Source organism: Colius striatus, chromosome 8, assembly GCF_028858725.1.
Source record: "Colius striatus isolate bColStr4 chromosome 8, bColStr4.1.hap1, whole genome shotgun sequence".
Taxonomy (NCBI): Eukaryota; Metazoa; Chordata; class Aves; order Coliiformes; family Coliidae; genus Colius; species Colius striatus.
This window is the reverse complement of record NC_084766.1, coordinates 14,412,041-14,432,429: the sequence shown is the minus strand read 5'-3', so window position 1 is coordinate 14,432,429 and position 20,389 is coordinate 14,412,041. Positions and strand designations below refer to the sequence as shown.

The window sequence follows — 20,389 nt, the reverse complement described above, 5'->3', positions numbered from 1 at the left end:
GTAAATTCAGCTGCAGGACAAGCAGCAGGGGCAGGGCAAGTTATGAGTGTAATGAAGTTGGGGTTTTTTTTTTAATGTAAATGTCCTCTGTAATTAAAAATGTCACAGGGAGAACAATAAAGCACAAAACGTCTGGCATGGAGGAGAACTCCACCAGTGAATTATTTCCAGCGTTTCCGATGTGGCAGCACAAGTTCCTCAGCATGCCTCTTTGTCCCATTTATTTTCTTTTACTGAAGGCTGCTTGTTTTCTAGCTGCTTTTATTTAAAGGGAGAAAAGCTTGTTTGATTGCTGCGTGTTCATGTCTCTCTTGCCATGTCATTACCTCCCGGGCTTGCAGGCCAATTTCAGTGAGATTTAACACTGCAATAGAGGTCTCAGGGGTACAAAATCCCTGCTAGTATCATGAAAATATACAGCTGTGTAGAGGAAGGAGAACTTCTTGCTGCCGCTGGTAAGGGGAAGCCTGTCATGGGAGCTCAGCCTGGTTATTAGACACTGGTGAATGCACATGGAACATAATTCCCATTGCTCTGATGTGATGTTTGCCGTTTCGCTGTGGCAGGTGGTGGCTGTCGACCCAGACCTGGGGGAGAACGGCACAGTGGTGTACAGCATCCGACCCCCCAACAAGTTCTACAGCCTCAACAGCACCACAGGCAAGATCCGCACCAGCGGTGTGCTGCTGGACCGGGAGAACCCCAACCCGCAGGAGGCGCAGCTGATGCGAAGGATCGTCGTGTCGGTCACCGACTGTAAGCCCCACGCCCCTCCTGCTCCTCTCTGCCCCACTGTACACAAACAGTCACTGGAGTGCAGGTTGTACAAGTATTGTCCTCCTCTTCCTCTGCTTTCCTTCCTTGATGGCTGCTTTACCTCAAGCTCAGCTTTTCTCAGCCTGGTTTTTCCTTTTCAATTAAGTCACTTTTTTGCCCCTCCATTTTGAGCATAAATTCCAAAGAGGTATCAAAAATGAGAGGTGGTAAAACCTGCTGCTAAAACAAACCAGAAACTCTCAAAACATGAGCACAGTGGTTTCTGCAGCAGCCCTGGCAATGGCACTGGGAGGCAGAAACTCCCACTCATCATAAGAGACACCTTTCTTCGCATTTCGCAGTTAAAAAACAAACCTAAAGGTGCTTGCTGTGTGAAACGTCTGTTTTGCAGGAGATGAGGGCAGAGCTGGGTGCTTGTCATGATGAGAAGACGCAGGATGTCAAGGCCGACAGGGCAACCTGTTTCTGGGCTGCTCTGCAGGGTCTGCTTGGGGGTCATGGTTTCTCTGCAGAGCTGAGCCTGCGTGGCTTGCAGGCCGGGTGAGATAGCACACATGGAGGCTGGCTCCACCAGTAGCTAGGGAAGCCAACTGAGCAGGTGATGGGAAGAAAGCTGATGAAGTGTGAAGTGTCTTTTGCTCTGGAAATCATATCTCAAGGAAACTTTTTGAGGAAAAAAAAATAGAGAGAGGGAGATACAGTCTTCCACTATCCTGCTGGAGAGGCAGAGCCAGTAATAATCTTTACCCTTTCCTATGTTTGTGTCACCTCTGCACTGTGTTAAGGGCACCACCCCATCCAGTGTGCCAGAAGAAGAGGGATGAGGATAGATTGGTATGGCTAGCATAGCTAGCTGTTTGTCTTGCCTGCCTGCTGCCAGGGAGAGCTTTCCCCTGCCAGGGGCCTAGGCCATTAGTCCAATGGGCTGCAGCACAAGCAGTAAGTAACACAGACAAGTCAGTGCCTCGATGGGCAACCTCATCCTCCATCACTGTATGCTTAGGGACTGAGGACTTGTTTTGTGGCGAAAGGGTTGGAAATGACTGGAGGTATTAACCTTGAGGCCCTGTTCCTTGCCTCCACAGGTGGGAGGCCACCCCTGCGAGCTACCAGCAGTGCCACGGTTTTCGTCAACCTGCTGGACCTGAATGACAATGACCCCACTTTCCAAAACCTGCCTTTCACTGCTGAGATCGCAGAGGGCCTTCCCGCGGGCTCCTCTGTCTTCCAGGTGAGCGTGCCCCATTGCTACCTTGCCCCAAGCTGGGAGCTGCTGCTGCTGCTCTCATTGCCATTTCTGCTTCAAAACAGGCTGGCAATACACCCCCTACATCCTCTCCATCTTCTCACTCCCCTTCATCCTCTCGCAGTGCAACGGGGATGGTGCAGAAGTTGTGGGCACCCCACCCCATGTGCAGGAGGGATGCCTCAAAGCCCTCTTTTGTTTATCCTGGCATCTCTGGGGGCAAAAAGCCATCCAGGGTTTCTGTAGTGTGATTTTTTTTACTGGGACATGATAGTGCTCTCCCATGCTCACCCCTTCCCTCGGCTCTCCCTGCCAGGTGGTGGCCATCGACCTGGATGAGGGTCCAAATGGGCAGGTGACGTACCGCATGCAGGTGGGGATGCCTCGCATGGATTTCCTCATCAACAGCACCAGTGGGCTTGTCACATCCACCACTGTGCTGGACAGGGAGAGGATCAGCGAGTACTACCTGCGGGTGGTGGCCAGCGATGCCGGCGTGCCCTCCAAGAGCTCCACCAGCACCCTGACTGTCAAAGGTGGGTGCACTTGGACCCCTTCCAAGCTCTTCCCAGCCATAAAATCCCCTCCAGTCCCAAAAAGAGGGGTGACAATGACACATCACCACAGAGGAGGTACGATTTATATAGGAGACACACTGAGACTCTGACTGTGTGGTCTGTCTTTAATTTGATGCATTTCTATTTACTAGCATCACATGAGACTGATGCTGAGGATAAGCATCATCTGGAAAAATATGCCCCTGGATTCTTCTCAGGCCTGGATTTGGAAAAAGTGGGGTTTGACCACATAGTCTCAGAGCTGCCTTATGCCAGGAAATACTGAGCTTATATCAGAGACCTGAGGCCTCATCTGGAGTCCTGTGTCTAGTTCTGGGCTCCCCAGCTCAAGAGGGACAGGGAACTGCTGGGGAAAGTCCAGCACAGGGCCACCAAGATGATCAGGGGACTGGAGCATCTTTCTTAGGAGAAAAGACTGTGAGATCTGGGGCTGTTCAGCCTAGAGAAGATTGAGGAGGACCTCAATTATAAGTATTTAAAGGGTATATGTCAAGAGGATGGGGTGTGACTTTTTTCTGTGGTGTCCAGTGACAGTACTAGGCGCAAACTCGAACACAAAAAGTTCCACTTAAACACAAGTTTCTTTACTGTAAGAAGAGTGAGGGAGCCCTGGCACAGGCTGCCCAGGAAGGGTATGGAGTCTCTTTCTCAGGAGGTTTTCAAACCCACCTGGACATGTTCCTGTGTGACCTGATCGAGGGGAACCTGCTTTAGCAGGGGGATTGGCTGGGATGATCTCTAGAGGTCCCTTCCAGCCTTCACCATTCTGTGATTCTATTGTCTGATTCTATATTTAAGACCCAGACCTTCCTCTGAATGGGGATGGAAATGAATCTGTGTTAAAATTAGTGTTTGCACCAGTTGTATAGGGTTTCTTTGCACATGGGGTGTATGTGTCTGTACGTATCAGAGGTGACCCAGTAGCCTGCAGCCATAGGGACTGGTCCTTACAGCTAGTCTGCAGGCAGCAGCAAGCAGAGCATTCCCCAGGATGCTCAGAGCAGCAGGCAGGAGCTTTTGGGAGCTAGGTGATGTCAGCCTGGCATCTGACAGAGGAGTATCTCTGGGAGGGCACTCAGCTCTGCTCCCCTTTTCAGTGCTGGATGTCAACGACGAGAACCCCACCTTCTTCCCAGCCATCTACAACGTGTCTCTGCCTGAGGACGTGGCCCGAGATTTCAAAGTAGTCCGACTCAACTGCACAGATGCTGACGTTGGGCTGAACGCTGAGCTCAGCTACTTCATCACAGGTAGGAAGCCTTTGCTAAATGCTGCAGAGGGGAGAGCTTTGGGTGCAGAAAGGAGCAGGCTGCCCCAGAGCATGACCAGGGTGTTCCTGCACATTGGTGCTCCTTTCTCAGCCCCTCCAAACCTTGGACCATATCACCCTCTGCTGAAAAAGCCCCACTTGGCTCCTTGCCCCTCTGACTGCAATGCTGCGGGGGCAACGCAACGGGCATTTAGGGCTGGGAGCCTCCTTGGAGTTTAAAGGCATCTCGTAGCCCCGTGTGCAGGTGGTTTTGGTTGGGCAGCAATGCCACCTGGGCAGTGCCTGGTTGGCACTGTGGCTACAGCACCTGCAGCAGGAAGCTGGAGAACCCCTCAGCTTGTACTTTGACTTGCAAACTGCACATGCAGCATTTAACCCTCAGGAAGAGGGCAAAAATAGAAGTGTCAGCAAAGACTCATTTTTCTCACAACAGCAGCCTCACATTTCATCTCACAGCCCTTCCAGTCTGCCCCGCATGAGAAAAGGTGCCTGTTGTCCCACAGGTACTGCAAGCCACATGCAAAGTGACCCCAGTTGCCTTCTGAAGCATTCAGGAAATGATCTGGCTCTTACATAATTCAGCTTTTCCTACAACTGCTGCTCCTTGCCTCGGCTGCAAGACACACGCAGCATTTGGTGTGGCAGAGAGAAGGTGCCGTGCCTGCTTTGCCATGAGTCCTGGCACAGGCTGCCCAGGTAGGGTGTGGAATCTCCTTCTTGGGAGGTTTATCAAACCCACCTGGACATGTTTCTGTGTGACCTGATCTAGACAGACCTGCGTGAGCAAGGAGTTGGACTGGATGATCTCTAGAGGTCCCTTCCAAGCCCCGCCATTCTGTGATTCTATGATTTTGCTGCAGAGAAACTTTGCCTAAGACAAGATACAAGCTCATTCTGCAAAGCTTGCCTTGCTGACAAGCATGTAAAATGCAACTCTTCAGGAGGGCAGGCTGAGCCCTTGGGATTTCCACAGCTGCATCCCCTGCAGCACGGACTCTGCTCTCTGCCTCCTAACAATGGGTGACTTGGTCCTTGTCCTTTGCTGCAGGTGGGAACCAGGATGGCAAATTCAGCGTCGGCTTCAGGGATGGGGTGGTCAGGACAGTCGTGAGTCTGGACAGGGAGACCGTGGCATCATACACACTGATCCTGGAGGCCATTGGTAAGGATTTCCCACCATTCCCGTGAGGCCACTGCCACACAGCCGTGTGAGGTGGCTGTGCACATCCCAAGCTGCCTCACAGGCACAGAGGAGATATGGTAACCTTTGAGGCACTCTACAGACCAGAGCCTGTGTTGGGTGTTAGCATTTCACAAGCCACCTGCATTAATATGTCCCAGTTCCATCATAGCTTTTGCAGAAAGCAAATTCACCTTTCAGACTCACCCAGCCCCAGGGAAGGCAAGGTCTCCCATTGCCAAGAGGCTCCATGCTGTCCAGGACAACCCTCCACCCAGAAATGCCAGCACCACAGCGTTGTTCCCCTAATGCCATGCCAGCCCTTGGCTCAGTGGCTGCCCATTAATCCAGAGCCATCTGGCACAGGCAGAGGGCCTGCGTGCCAAACGCATCTTAGCTGTTGTCCCCAGAGCTTTATAATTACGTGCCTGTTTACAGAGGACTTGAACAGCCCTTTTAAAAGGAGAAATAAGTGCCCTGGTCAGAAATTTCTGGGGCATTGCAGATGCCCTGGCTGTGCAACGGGAATGGCACACAGGACCAGATTCTGCCCCTTCAATGGGTACCAGGCTGCTTGTGTTTCCCCAGTCACCAGATCCCAGCTGGAGTGGGTTTAGTGCTCATTTGCATCAGACATGTTGGAAACAGCAAACCCAACCTGTGTTCCCCGCTACCTCATCCGTCATGGCAAAACCAAAAGCCGCACTGCTGTGTCCTTGTCTACTGAACATCAGCTGGTTCTGATGCACTTTGACTGTGAGCTGAGATGGGTCTACAGAAAACTCATCAGATCCCTGCCTGTCTTCATCTCTTAAATCCCTGACTTCCAGCAGTATCTTACAGCATACATCACCCTTTTAGTCTATGCAACTGTAAACCCTCTTTAGTGACCAACTGTAAACCCTCTTTAGTGACCAGTTGTATTTCCAGCCTCCCTGGGCAGTGGCTCCATGGCAGAGCTTGGAGGCGGTTTGGCTGTTCCTTTCTCTTTCAGGATAGAAACAAAAACCCCATGGTTCAGTGTGGAATTTGGAAGCTGTAGAAAAGATGGAGGATTTTAGTTTAGAAATGTTGGTCCAGTTATTTTCAGCAGGTGAAGGCTGAGCACCACCTGTGCAAGGAGAAGACAGAGGTGACCGAACTTCCCTTCACCTTTCTCTCCCATACAGACAACGGCCCCACAGGGAATCGGCGCACTGGCACTGCCACCGTGTATGTGACTGTCCTGGACGTCAACGACAACCGACCCATCTTCCTTCAGAGCAGCTACGAAGTCAGCGTCCCCGAGGACATCCCTCCCGCCAGCAGCATAGTGCAGGCATGTGTGTGGCTGTCTTCCACTGGGGCCTTTGGGTGGGCAGATGGGGGGGTTCCCACTCTCTGGGCCCTGACACTACAGCTGTGAGCTGCAGGAAGCCCAGGGCAGAGATTTTCTCTCCCCTTGTGTGATCTGTTCCTCTAAGCCAAGGCAAGATGGGTTCTTGCTTCTGCTCCCCTACGGCCCTTTGCTAACATAGGCTGTGAGCACTGAGGAGAAGACAGCAAAGAACATGAGAAAAATAATAAATTCACCCCATTTCTGCAGCAGGTGAGAGGAGCAAACCCGAGCCCTGTGCTGGCAAGGGCTCTTTGCTTGGCTGCATCCTGACTTTCTCCCTCCTCCTGAGGAGAGATCTCAAAAGGGAGGGAAGAAGAGGGCATGCAAAGAGATGTTCTGGGGGGGGGGGGGGGGCGGAGAAGAGGGCATGCAAAGAGATGTTCTGAGGGGGGGAGGGGGGAAAGGAGGGAGAAAAGCATTCGGGCTTTGCTTTCATTTTTGTTCCTCTTTGAGGGAGCGGTGGGCAGAGCTGAATGGCTCAGTGAGCGCTGAATGAATACAGGCATTCACTCAGCCTCCAAGGGCTTCCAGCAAACCCAGGGCTCTTCTGGAGGAGGCACCAAAGGCCCTGGGAAGGCTCCTCCTGCCTTGAATACCTCTCCTGGCACTGGGAAAGGGGTAGCTTTGTCCCTGGCTCTCGTGAGCAGAGTGAGTCACTAGGAGAGAAGAAAGCAGCCTTTCACCTCTTGCAACAAAGGTTTGCTGGGAGCCATTTGTGATGCTTAGGACAGGCAGACCCCAAGCACAAGCCCTGCAGCTCCTCCTCACCTGCTGTGCCATGACATGGTGCCGTGATGCCCGAAGCATCACGCCTGTCTCTGGGCTCAGGCATCTGCCTGCAATCCCTGCCCCCCGGGGTGAGGGTGTGCAGGGGGCTGTGCAGGCAGAGAGGATCTCTGCCATAGGACTCCTCAAACAGAGGCCTTTCTGCAAACTGAAAGACTGTGAATGGAGGAAACCTGAGTGTGACATCAAAGTCCCACTTCCCAGTCCCAAAAGAGCAGGATGCCTGTGTCAAAGGACAGGCAGTATTTGGGAGAAGTTTGTTTTCCACAGAACAAAATCAGTGGGATCTGGAAACAGGCGATCACCTGGGGTTAGTTTAATTTACACCTTTAGTGTGAACTATTTGTAGTGAATATCTACTCCTTCAAATCCATCCCCACGTTTCCTGTGGCATCAAGAGAGTTTTTGAAGGTTTCTCTGCCCCCTCCCCAGAAAGCCAGGCAGCCCAGGGCAGGAGAGGAGAGCAAGAATGTCCCAGGCAGCTCAGGGAGGTCCTGATGCAGAGGTGCAGCTTCATCCCACAAGGGCCAGAAACCACACGAAACCCCCAAAGATCAGGTTTGGTGCTTGCCACGAGGCCTCACTGAGCACGGAGGCTTCATTCAAATGAGTGAGCTCAGTGGCTGAACGTAGTGTGAGCTGCAGACCTGGAAGAATTAAACCACTTTTTCTTTTTCCTATTGATTCTTTTAAGCATGCCAGCTTACCTGCTGGCTGTTGTACCCTTTCCCAGCAGAAACAAGCAGCTCAGCTTTGCATGGTGCCTTTCCAAGCTGGCAGTGGCTGCGAGCCTCAAAAGGCCTCTTTAATGCCGTTACAGGTGTGTTTACCCGCTCCTGCTGCTCATTTATTGAAGCAGATTTCCAGCAGACAGATGTAGCAAGCATCTTTCCAAGCATTAACCGCAGCAACCCACAGCTCACGGCATGGACAGAGACCAGGCAGCATGTGGGGGGCATGAGCTTTGCTCCACCTGCTCCGGAACATATCTTGGGCAGCAGTCTCAGATGAAGATTGCTTTTTGTGGAGCACGTTTGCCCCAGGATGCCTGTCTTCAAGGCAATGTTTGTTAGGCAGCCAGATTATTCTGCTCTTGCCTAGGCTGTTTGTTCAGGTGCCTCACAACTTACACAATGTTTTCCAAAAGAAATTAAGCAGCAATATTTTTTTGGACTGCCTGGTGACAGCTGCATGTGGGTGTAGTTTGGATGCCTCCACCTTTCCTGCCAGGAAACAGTAACCTGGAAAGCGTTTGGCAGCCTGCAATTGCAAAATCTCCTGTCACCTTGCAGGGCCACTGCCTGGAAATGATCTGCTTAAAGGGGCTCTGCCAGGATGCCCGGGTTAATGAAGGCTGCTTGAGGAGGGAACTGAGCCTGAACCAAAAGCTTGGGAAAGAATTGCAATGTGGGGTGAGCAAGTTTCTGTCAAGCAGGATCACATTTTGGTGGACTCCGTGATGTCCCAGTCCTGGCTGGGAGGGGAGCTCCTGGAGCAGGCTTGCTGGCTGTGGGACACGGGCTGACTCCTCCTGAAGGCACTGACAGAGCGGCGCAGGGAACCCAGGCGCTTCCAGAGCCTGAGGCGAGGCTCACTGGCGTCAGCCGGGTGGTGGGGCATGTGCTCACGGGGCCCCAGGTGGGGCTGGCCCAGCCACCGCAGCCTGCACAGGCTGAAGAAGGTGAAGAAGGTCGCCACGAGGAGAAAGAGGCAGATGAGCGCAATGATGATGGGCAATGGGTCTGCCTCCTCGGGGGAGGCGGGACTGGGTGGGACCAGCTCGGTGGTTGAAAGCAGAACTTCAAGGAGAGGTGGGGTGGGAGAGGTCCCATTGCCAGCGTCCTCTGTGCTCATCTTCCCTGCAGACACACAGAAGCGATACGGGTGATTACCAATTAGAAACTGGATAGACACACACTCTCTGTCCAACTTGATGGATTTTTGGCTTGCCTTGTCCAAGGTGCTCTCAGACGTCTGTTCTATGACACAGGGAGACAGGAGGAGTCTGTCTGCTTTGCCATAGAGGTGGGATTTATACTGGCAAAGTACTGCCCTGAACTGAAGTGTAAAACTGGCAAAGAGGTCCAGCACATGTGGTATCACGTACGTGTGGCACCACAGCCCTATGGATAACACCTGTAGGGAACATACATGTTGTGTGAAGTTTTTCTGGGTGTGATAAATAACTGTACACCAAAGAAAGTCCAAAATCCTCTCCCCAGGCTGCTGGGATTCAATTATTTTCTGTTCTTCAGAAATGTGGGTTTGTTAAGTTGACTGTCATTTGGGGTTTTTTCATTATTCCCTCTCCTCTAAAGAAAATGGATGCTTGCTAAACCTCCACCCAGGTAACTCCCTGTTGAGCTGCACTATTGCACTAACATTGCCTGGGTTGGTTTTTATTTTCTGCAGGGGTGAAGTCTAACGCCCTCACTCTGCTTGTGCTGAAAATCCTCTTGGGTTAGGTGTTTTGCTGACCTGGTTTCAGGTTCAGACATGTTGCAGGTTTCTCAGTCAGTTCTGCAAACAGTGATGAAAAGCAGCTTCCCAAAGCCTCATCAGTAAGAGCTCTTACCAAACCATCAGGTGATGGAGATTGTCCTATCCTTTCCTCACCAGGTTAGATCTCCCTCAGCTCCCATCCCCAGAGCAATTTGCACCCATTGTTTTGGCCCCACGTGGGCTGTGCCACAGGCTGGCATCTCCCCAGCTCAGAGATGAGGGCTGGGGCAATATTGCTGTGCCAAGCCTCTGCAATGCGACAACTGGGCTTGGCCCTTGGTGCTCGAGCCTGAATGCTGGAGGTAAAGCTTTATTACACTGACTTTCCTATGGAGATATGGGAGTTGGAAGTGATGGAGAGCTGTTAGACTGGTCTGTAGCCAGGCATTCTCTGGATTTGGGCAAGTATGGGCAAGTTTTGGATTTGGATGAAGACAGTTTAAGAGCTTAAGGGGGAAAGGCAGGGCTGCAGGGACTGCCAGGGTCTCTGGTGCTGCTCATGCAGCCACTGTTCCAAAGCCACACAGATGTGTGTAGGCAGCAGCCAGACATTGACCAGCAAAGCATTCAAGAGGAGGTGGAGGGAATAAAGTCAGAGGTTTCAACTAGAGTTGAGTGTCAGGTCTGAGGCACTTGGGAGATGTGGTTTGTTTCTGGAATACTTGGCATCGCCTGAGCTTGAGCATTCAAAGCTGTGACCGCAGGGCAAGGACTGTGTTGGCCTGCTCAGAGCTGGTCAGAGGCTCTGGGGAGATGTGGCCATTTCTATGGGTCAGAGCAGGTCTGCGCTCAGAAAATGGGAAATGCAAAAATAAATGCGTTGGCATCTGAGAAAACCTTAGCTCAGATGAATCCCCATAAGCACTGTAGGCAGGATGAGGGGCCAGGGCTCTTATCATCTCCAGAGTGACGTTTTCACCTCTCTTCAGCCCAAAAGCATGTCATTATTGTGCAGCCTCTCCTGGCTCAGCCCTCTCTCCTCTAGCATTGGGACTGAGCAGCCCCTGGCAGCCCCAGCCATCCCGAGGACTCCTACTCCCTGTGCAGGCTGCTCCTATGCAATGCCCAGGCATGAAAACCAGCAGGCATGCCAACCAGGCTGCTGCCTGCCACACACCCCAAAGGCAGCCTGAATCAAGGTTACCATGGCTATCTTAATTCTGGCATTTATTGACCACACGTGGTTTGGCTTGGTGACCCTATATTGTTCATTAAGAGCGAGACAGGAGATGTGGGCAATTGCTTCAGGTCGTTCTTTACTCCATTGGTGGTGGCTGTAGGGTTTTTCTTTTCAGTCTGACAGCATCCTTTAGAAACCCATCAGGAGGGAGCACACTGATGTTTTCCCAGGCTTTTTGAGCCATGCTGTCTTCTCTCCTTGCTTCCTATCCATCTTCTCACACCCAGCTTGGCTGGCAGAGCTGTGGTTCAGGGAAGGTCTGGGCTACCCCTCACCTGATCTCTAAGTCTTTCCAGAAATGCAGCCACTAAAAGTTTGGGACATCCTTGCAGAGTACACATGAGTGGTGACCTTTTCTTTAGAGGCAATAATTTTTACAACGCATCAACATGGACAAAGGGGATTTTCCCCTCCCTTCTGCCTACAGCAGCATTTCAGCAAAAAAAAACCCCATCAAAATTGGGGTCCAATCAGCAGGAAGGTCAGGGTGTGGTAAGAGCAGCACTCCCTGTGCCCACAGCACACATGGGGATGGGTGCTTCCCTCCCATGGAATGGGAGTTCAGTGCCTTTCCTGAAGCGTGGCAATGGACCACTCGCCCACAGCATTTTGTAGCCAATGGCCAAGCTGCTGCCTGCATCCCTGTTCATAGCATCACTGTCCCACCCAAGCCCCACATTATTAACCCAAGTGGTTTAGTAAGAGGCTTGTCCAGCCTGGCATAACGTCCCCAGCAGGGTCATCCCTGCCTAACATCTCTAACGTGAGACATCCCCATGGGTGCCTGGGACCCAGCACAGGGCATGAGGCAGCTGAGGAGCAGAGAGAAATTACAAAAAAAAAGCAAAATACTCCTGAGGAAAGTGGAAAGGAAGGATAAATGATTCTTGTGTAAGAGCAGCAGTGAGTGTTATTCTGCCCAGTGCCAGGCTCTGTCTGCCTGGCCTGGCCCAGCTGCCCAGTTTAGCAGAAGTTTTTCCATATGCTCTCCCCCGCTTTTCTCAAACTCCTGCAAAAAGAAGACTGTTTCAGGCGTTTCTGTGCCTATAACACAGCTCAGATGAAAAGCAGCTCTCTTTTCCCCTCCCTGTCTTGCTTAGCAACACTTTCTGGAGCTCCCCAGCTTTTCCCAGTGCACTAAGCCTTTCCACTCACTTGTCAGAGGAGCTAATACTGCAGGGTCCCAACATCCTGCAACACACCCAGATAGCTGGGTACTGAAAGCTAAGGGCCATAAGTTACGGCTTCCCATCACTCTCACTGGGAAGCAGCCACACTCCCTCTTCCATCACCAGAACAGAGAAAGCAACGCAACAGGGAAAGGAGGAGGGATGCCTGTCTGACTTCACACCCACTCCAAACTTTACATCATCCTTCTCCCCCCTTTTCCTGGGAGCAGCAGCTCTGCTGCACGTCCCTGCCTTGCCTGGCTCACCCCCCGGGCTTGGTCAGTGGCTGGCGGTGTGTTTGCCGCCGGGGTTTGGGCTCCCTACCTCTGACCAGGCAGCTGAGCCTGGGCTTTGCCTGCTGCACGCCTGCCTTGCCGCCTCTCCCATCGCGCTCCGCTGGCCGCCAGCACACTCCTCCCTTTTGGAGGGCAAGGGAGGGTGGGAGAGAGAGGTGGCAACTGAGCTGGGTTCAGCCCCAGCATGCAAAGCCAAGGGGGCCCCCGTGCCCCATGCCAGGCTCTGCCAGCGTGGTGGTGCCCTGGAGCTGCGGGAACGCTGAATGGTACGGTCGTGGGCTGAGCCCCCTATGCCTATGTCTGCGTTCTGCACTCTTGCTCCCCCTTTTCCCAGCAACTCTGTACTGAGCCACCTGCTTTTTTCTCTTTTTTTTTCTCCATCCTATTATGCCCCCTCTTCCTTTTCTGAGCCCTTTCCAGTAGCTGAGAGGGATTGAAGGGTGGCCTGCAAAGAGCTGGCTCTGCCTGCAGCTGCTTGCTCTCTCACAGGGGGATGAAGCAGGCTGGAGGCACCCGCCTGCACATGCTGCCTTGCCCCTGCAGCAGGATGAGCTCTCCTCCCACTGCTTGCACGCGAGTGCAGGTGTTTTCCCACGTTTGGGACAGCCTGTCAAAGTACTGCATCTCCTCTGGGACCTCAGTGGGTCAAACCAGCAGCAGACAAGGTTTTCCCAGGCTGCAGGGTGGCAGGAGCATGCGGTGGTTTAATGCAAACTGCTTCTTTTTTAAAATATAAAAAGCAAGTACCTGGGCTGATCCATTTCACCTGGTTGCTGAAGCTGCCTGCAGCAAATGCCTGGGGTGAGCTGGGAAATGGATGGCTAAGAGGGTGTTTGCAGGATGCAGTTTGCTCATCATGTCGAAAACCTTCCTGTTTACTTGCCTTGAAGTTCATTTTCCCATGTACAGTGAGGCAGAGAATGGCACAAAAAGCGGCACAGATTTGTCTTCTGCCCCTTAGGCTTCTCTCCACAACCACTGCTGCCTCGTGTTTTGGCTAACGGACAGCTTGTCCCAGTAGGGAGCCAGTGCCATACCAAGGCAGCCAGTCTGCCTGGGCATCGCTCGCCTGCTGCTGCAGAGCCCACAGGAGAGGAGACAGCCCAGAAATGGCCTCGAGGAGTCCCAGGGGTGGAAGAGCTGGTATGGAAGGGAGAGCTCTCTGCTGTGAAAGGAAGGTGCTGGGTCCATGAGGAAACATGGAGCAAAGCACAGGGTTGTGCCTGGCCATAAGTATAGTCTGGGACAGAGGAAAACAGTGTGCCTGGCACATGGCTGGGAAATCCAGGTAGTATGCAAGTAGATGGGTCAGCACCTTCTAAGGTTTGTGCTGACACAGACTGATGGGGTGGAAGAGAGCAGTTCAAGGCACTTCAGAACTGCATTTCAGAGGAGCATCTCTGACTCCTGTAAGTGTTGTGGGTGAAAGCCAGCCCAGGGCTTTGAAACTGAGCTTTAAAAAAATTAATGGCCTTGTTGTTCCTATTGCATATGCATCCTTTGCAGCAACCCTTCCTCTATGCAGTGCAAGTCTGGGCACAAACCACCACCTGCCTAGGAAAAAGAAACTGCTGGGTGATATCTGTAGGGAGAAAATGTGCAGAAGGTGCCTTGCCAGGGGATACAGATGGAGAATAAAGGCTGAAGGCACTTAGCACACCCTCAGTGCCCTGGTGATGTGCTGTGCTGTGCCGTGTACTGGGTGCTTTGTGGGGGTGGTCTGTGTGGGGTGGGGAGAGGCAGCAGGTCAGGAGAGTCATCCTTGGCCCTGGTGTCCTTTGTCAGGGCAGCGTCCCAGCTGCCGGGCCCAGCGGGTTGCTGGCTGGGGTTTGCAGGGAAAGCACTGCAGTATTGTTCAGTGACACCAGAGGGGACCCGTGTCTTGGGTTTCCCAGGGTTGACGGCTTATTTGGTATGTGCATGCACTCTGCAGCATGGCACAGCTACAAGGTGCTCCCACCCACTGCTTGGGGTCTCACGAGGGCTCATACCAGTGTCTAGACTACTAACATGCTCTAGGCTGGTTGCGTTCACGTTTCTTTTGGTAATTTTTGGATATGATGCTGCTTGGGTGACTTGCCCTGATGCTATGGGCTGAGGCATGGGAGCAGCTCTTCCTGTCTCAGCTCAAGCCAGCTCTGCATGCAGGGAGGCTTCATCCCCAGTGGCATCTCCAGTACCCCTGGCAAACACTGGCCTTCAGGGCAGGACCCATGGAGTCACCTCCACCAGTACTGGCCCATGGGTTTCATGGCGTGGTCCTCAAGCTCAGCTGTGCTCCTGAGCCCATCCTTCAGCTAACCCAGTAGCCAAGGGCTCCCAAGCCCACTAGCCCTGCTGTCTCGTGGAGAGGGGAGGGGAAACTATTTTGCTTTGCAGTTGGTAAGATCTCTGGCTCAGATAGAGGAGCAGGAAGTCCAGCCTCAGCAGAGTGGAAGGACTTGTCATGGTCTGGAAATCTCAGCCCTTCGCTTTGACAGTTTTTCTTTTCTCACAAAGGTGAAAGCCACAGATGCAGATGAAGGCATTAATGGGAGAGTGTGGTACAGGATTGTCAAGGGTAAGTCCAGGTGCCCCTTTGTGCATTAGAGGGTTGGCACCAGGCTCAGGCCAGCCACACACACTACCCTAGGAGGTTGTGGTCTCTATCCTTCTGCATTTTGCAGTCCCCAGAAACATCTCCCCCACCCCTGTGCAAAAAAAACCTACATTAGGGTTAATTACCAGAGGATGATTTGTCATGGCTGGACACCTAAATGCTGTAGTTATTGGCTTGACCAGGGCCAGACTCTTGACATATCTGGAGGCAATGGGGCTTGGGTTTTGCTCAGTCACCCTCCTCCAAGTTAGCTCCCCCAAGGAGTGCTCAGCATGTCACCAGGCCTGATGCAGCAGGCAGCATCCATTTGTCTTTTCCCTTCTGCCAGGAAACGAGCACAACCACTTCCGCATCAATCCCAGCACGGGGCTGGTGATGCGAGGCGTGCGGCACCTCGACAGGGAGCAAAACTCCTCTCACGTCCTGGAAGTGGAGGCCTACAACACGGAGCAGGGCCCCATGAGGAGCTCTGTGCGGGTAAGGGGCTTGTGGCCACCGAGGGGTGAGCAGCAGGGCTGAGCGGCAGAGGAACACATCCCAAATATTCGGGGCACTTCATCAGACGGCAATCATTTCCTGCCCTTGCAGGCATGCAGGAAGTTTGAGAGATCTGGCATGGAAATGCTGGCAGAAAGTCTCGGGGGGCTGCCCGTGGGTGGAGAAGAGCTTCTTGGGAGCGATTTTGTGGGTTTTTTCCCTTTGTTCCTGTGCCATTTTGACGCGATGAGGCTGCCAAGCAATGCAGCAGCTGCTGTCAGAGGGAGTCCCGCTTGCCTGGCGAGATGTGGTCCAACCACCGGGTAGAGTTACGGACTCTCAGCCTGGCCTCAGTCTGTTGGAAACCCAGTCTCCTGTCCAAGCTTCTCTTTAGATAATCCAGGCCCCAGTAGCAATAATCTTTAGCAGTGACACACCAGCTTCCCACGGTTCTCACAGGCCCAGCCCTCTGCTTGCACCTATTTTTAGACTCACTGGTGGGGTGAGCTGTGGCCGAGTGTGACATGCCCACAGCACCAGCAGCATGCAGAAAATCAGGAGGAGAAAGGATGTTCCCTGGGGAAAGAGCAGCTCGACCTGCTGAACTTTGAGTAAAATTTCCCACCGAGTCCTCAGCATTTCTTTATTTGAGGCTAAGTGCCAGATTTCGAGCAGGGAGTCCCAATGCATCTGTTCACTCTCCATCACGTGGCTTTTGTGAGAGATGAAATGTTTCTCCTGTGCAGCAGATGAGTGCCATGAAGGATGTGTTTCCCCTCTCAAGTGTAAGCAGCTGGTGAGGGTTCACAAGCCTGCCCAGCTCACCTGAGGGTTTTTCTGGGGCATTTTGCAGGTGATCGTCTATGTGGAAGATGTCAATGACGAGGTGCCAGTGTTCACCCAGCGGCAGTACAACCGCCTGGGGCTGCGGGAGACGGCGGGCATTGGCACTTCCGTGGCCGTGGTCCGGGCCACTGACCGAGACACAGGTAGGAAGCTGGAGGTGAGAAACACCAAGCCTGGGTGCAGGCAGTGGTGATCCATTGCACAGATTCTGGCTTGGCTGGGTTGGGATCCACACTTGAGATGGACTCTGCTCTGTGGTCAGGGTGGGCATGAGTGGTGCCTGCCTCTTTGGGATGCTTGGTCCCACTGGCACCGTGGCTCCTGTTCCTGCCCCAGGGAACGGAGGTCTGGTGAGCTACAAAATCCTGTCGGGCGCCGAAGGAAAGTTTGAGATCGATGAGAGCACGGGCCTCATCACAACAATCGAGTACCTGGACTACGAGACCAAGACCAGCTACCTGATGAATGTCTCTGCCACGGACCAGGCTCCCCCCAACAACCAGGGCTTCTGCAGTGTGTATGTCAGCCTGCTGAACGAGCTAGATGAGGCTGTGCAGTTCTCCAACAGCAGCTATGAGGCTGTGATCATGGAGAACATCCCCCTGGGCTCTGAGGTGGTCCGGGTCCAGGCCCGCTCCATCGACAACCTCAACCAGATCACCTACAAGTTTGACCCCAACACCAATGCGCAGGCACTCTCTCTCTTCAAAATCAACGGGATCACTGTAAGTAGCCACAGCGTGGTCACTCCTTGCTTGCTTGGCTGAAACGTTGGTGGCCAACATGGCTGTTGTTCACCTTGGCAGGGTGTGATAACTGTCAAAGGCCAGGTGGATCGAGAGAAGGGAGATTTCTATACCTTGACAGTGGTGGCTGATGATGGAGGACCAAAGATTGACTCCACAGTGGTGAGTAGCTTCTGCTCACTTCCCCATCAATCTCTGCATGGGCAGAGCTGACCTCAGGTCACATCTCTGTTCCTCTGCCATGGGACAGCATGTCCTCTCTGTTCCAGCCACCAGGGTCTAGAAACCTTGATCTGGGGGAAACCCTGCAATTGCATAAGCACAAACCGATGCCTTTTAGCTTCTGCATGTCATAGGGTGGGTTTTCTCAGAATAACAACAACAAAAGAAACCAACATCCCAAACTGTAGAGTTTACAGGTTGCCAAAACAGTTTTGAGGTAAATTTGAGGGCCCTGAAATACTTCATGGTGGTTTCTGTTTGAGAGGGTTATATTTGGCAGTTTCAAAAGCAGCGGAGCAGGGGAGGTGATTTGCATTTTTCTGGTGGGGAAGAATCTGCTCCCCGAGACATGGGCAGGGGCAGCTTGGCTGGTGCTACCCAAATAGTGCTGATTTGAGCCAGCTGGAGGAGCAGGGCCCCGCGGAGTGTGAAAGGAGAGGCTGCCTGTTGCCTGGCTAAAGGATGCTGCATGGCAAAGGCAGTGGGGCTGGGAGCTCTGCCTTTCCCCACCCATGGGTGCTGGTGGCTGTGCTTTCCTCATACTGTTGTGCTCGTCTGCCCCTTTCCCAGGGCAAATCCATCAAACTTATCTAGGAAAATCAAAGGGTTGTACCATCATAGGAGTCTCCCAGTCACTGCAGAGGAGGAACCTGCGGCCCCTGGTGCTGCTGCAGTGGGATGCAGATCCAGCTCACTGCCCCCTGCTTGTGTCCACACCTCCTCCTCCCCCACTAACTCTTGGTTGTGTTTTCTCTGTTCCCCCCTCTGCTTTCCTCCCACAGAAGGTAAGCGTGTCTATCATGCTGGCGTCATCTTGGGAGCTTGGGGAATCCATCCAGAACTCTTCATTGAGCCACGGGCAGGGATTGGGATGAGATCTCCAGCCCTATCCCACCAGCACCAGCCTCTGTGACACCCCCCAGGGATGTGGTACGGTGCCCGTGAGCCTCTCTACTTCCAGCAAGCAGAAATCCCAATGCCCTGATCTGGCACTTGGGACAGCAGCTGCCGGATCCATCAGAGAGGCAGCTGTATGGGCTCTCCCCACTCCTGCCTCTGTGTTTTTAATTCAGCAGCAACAATAAGTGAGTGTCTCTCCCCGAGGCACACAGCTCGCTCTCCAGCTTCCTCCGGGATGTTGTTGCATTCAGCTTGGCCGCACCTGGGGGCTCGAGGCACCTAGAAATAGAGCCCCGGGAACAGAAAGGCTCTTCCTCTCTCATTTGTGTGTTGTATTGCAGTTCTTTGATTACAAATGCGATGAGAGCATTTCCTCTGGCTAATTGTGGCTTAGCCTGGTCACCCAGTGCCTGTGGTGGAGTGCCCCTCCTGCCCCACCTCTCACTTGCCCGTGTGCCTTTTCCCAGGACAGAGCTCTTCTTTTCTCAATGCCCAGCCTGCCTTGGTTTAGTTAAGTACACACAGCTCTGTCTTCTTTGTGCCTGTTTAGCTTTAAAGCAAACCCTGCCCAACCTCTGGTGCTGTGGGCACAGATGAAGTCAGTGCTTGTGAGAAGTTTAGCAGGGAAGCGTTACCCTGTAGCAGTGTGTGTTACTCCATGCCCAGTTATTTAGAGGATAAAAAGAACACAGGATGCTCCTTGGAAAAATCCACCATATACCTGCTGCAGCACCCTTGCACTCTTTCTTCAGCCTCTAAGTATCCCTTTCCTCCTCCTCTGCAGACAGGGATGTAGCTTCAGCTCCTGGGCTCAAATAGCTGCCCCCATTTCCCCATGGGATGGACAACACTCACGTTGTTGGTGCCTTAGGGGAGTTCTGTGGGCTGAGAGTTTGCCTGGGGTGTCAGCATGGCTGTAGGTGCTGGGTGGGCAGGGGCCTGGCTCCTGCCTGCACCTTGCCTGAGCCCCTTGCCACGCCCACAGGTGACCATCACAGTCCTGGACGAGAACGACAACAGCCCGCAGTTTGACATCACGTCCGACTCGTCAGTGAGCGTGGCGGAGGACAGCGCGCTCGGCAAGCGGGTGGCCCTGGTCCTGGCCCGTGACCCAGACGCAGGCAGCAATGGGCAGGTAGGGAGGCCAGTACAGCAGCTCTGAGGTTGCCCAGGAGGCTATTGGCAATGTTTCACTAAGGCAAAAGGGCCCTCCATTGGCACCTTCCCAAAATCTTCCCCTCCTCTGCATCCCTGCAAAAGGAAACTCTGGCCATTGTTGCCTATGGTGCTGGAGTTGTTTATGCAGGCGGTACTGGAGCATGCCTGCAGGAGAGAAAAACCATCATCCTTGGGCTGGCAGGAGCAAACAGCTCTGCATAACATGTGTCAAACGGAGTCCAGCAAACTGAAAACCAGCTGTGGCCTGTCCCGCCATAGGGAACTGCAGCAAAGCCCTTGGCAGGCTGAGTAGGATGCTCTCTGACATTTGCTAGGTTATTTACCACACAGACAGACATTAGTCACAGAATCATAGGATGGTAGAGGTTGGAAGGGACCTTTAGAGATCATCCAGTTCAACCCCAGTACAGAAGCAGGTCCACCTAGATCTCCAGAGAAGGAGCCTCTGCACCCTCCCTGGGCAGCCTGGGCCAGGGCTCCCTCACCTGAACAGTGAAATAGTTTTTTCTTACATTTAAATGGAACTTTTTGTGTTCCAGCTTCATCCCATTACCCCTTGTCCTATTGCTAGATACGATAGAAAAAAGTGCTGCCCCAACCTCCTGACATCCACCATTTATATACTTATAAATATTAATGAGATCTCCCCTCAGTCTCCTCTTCTCCAGACTAAACAGCCCCAGCTCCCACAGCCTTTCTGCATAAGGAAGATGCTCCAGTCCCCTGATCATCTTGGTGGCCCTGCACTGGACTCTCTCCAGCAGTTCTCTGTCCCTCTTGAGCTGGTGAGCCCAGAACTGGATACAGGACTCCAGATGAGGCCTCACCAGGGCAGAGTAGAGGGGGAGCAGAACCTCCCTTGACCTGCTGGCCACACTCTTCTTGATGCCTCCCAGGATGCCATTAGCCTTCTTGGCCATGAAGCCTTGCTGGCTTTTGTTCAGTTTATTATCAACCAGCACTCCCAGGTCTCTCTCTGCAGAGCTTGCTAGAGCTGTAGGAGGGCTGTGGATGAGAAAAGTTTGGCCCATGGGTGTTTGCTTTGTGGTGGCTGCAAT

General features: G+C 52.9%; 2 protein-coding genes across 2 annotated transcripts in view; one reads left to right on the top strand and one right to left on the bottom strand.

The window, feature by feature from the left end:
* The window catches only part of CDH23 (cadherin related 23), a 195,620-nt gene that overhangs the window by 140,622 nt on the left and 34,609 nt on the right, over window positions 1-20,389 (top strand). The window contains 13 exon segments of the mRNA XM_062001684.1: window positions 567-756; window positions 1,863-2,008; window positions 2,340-2,559; window positions 3,699-3,851; window positions 4,920-5,033; window positions 6,221-6,369; window positions 14,862-14,922; window positions 15,290-15,438; window positions 16,292-16,427; window positions 16,621-17,009; window positions 17,091-17,192; window positions 18,035-18,037; window positions 19,138-19,287. Of these exon segments, the coding sequence (XP_061857668.1) occupies window positions 567-756; window positions 1,863-2,008; window positions 2,340-2,559; window positions 3,699-3,851; window positions 4,920-5,033; window positions 6,221-6,369; window positions 14,862-14,922; window positions 15,290-15,438; window positions 16,292-16,427; window positions 16,621-17,009; window positions 17,091-17,192; window positions 18,035-18,037; window positions 19,138-19,287 (1,962 nt within the window).
* C8H10orf105 (chromosome 8 C10orf105 homolog) lies at window positions 8,653-9,069 on the bottom strand. The gene has a single exon (XM_010205799.2). It carries the CDS (start codon window positions 9,067-9,069, stop codon window positions 8,653-8,655), a length of 417 nt encoding a protein of 138 aa, XP_010204101.2.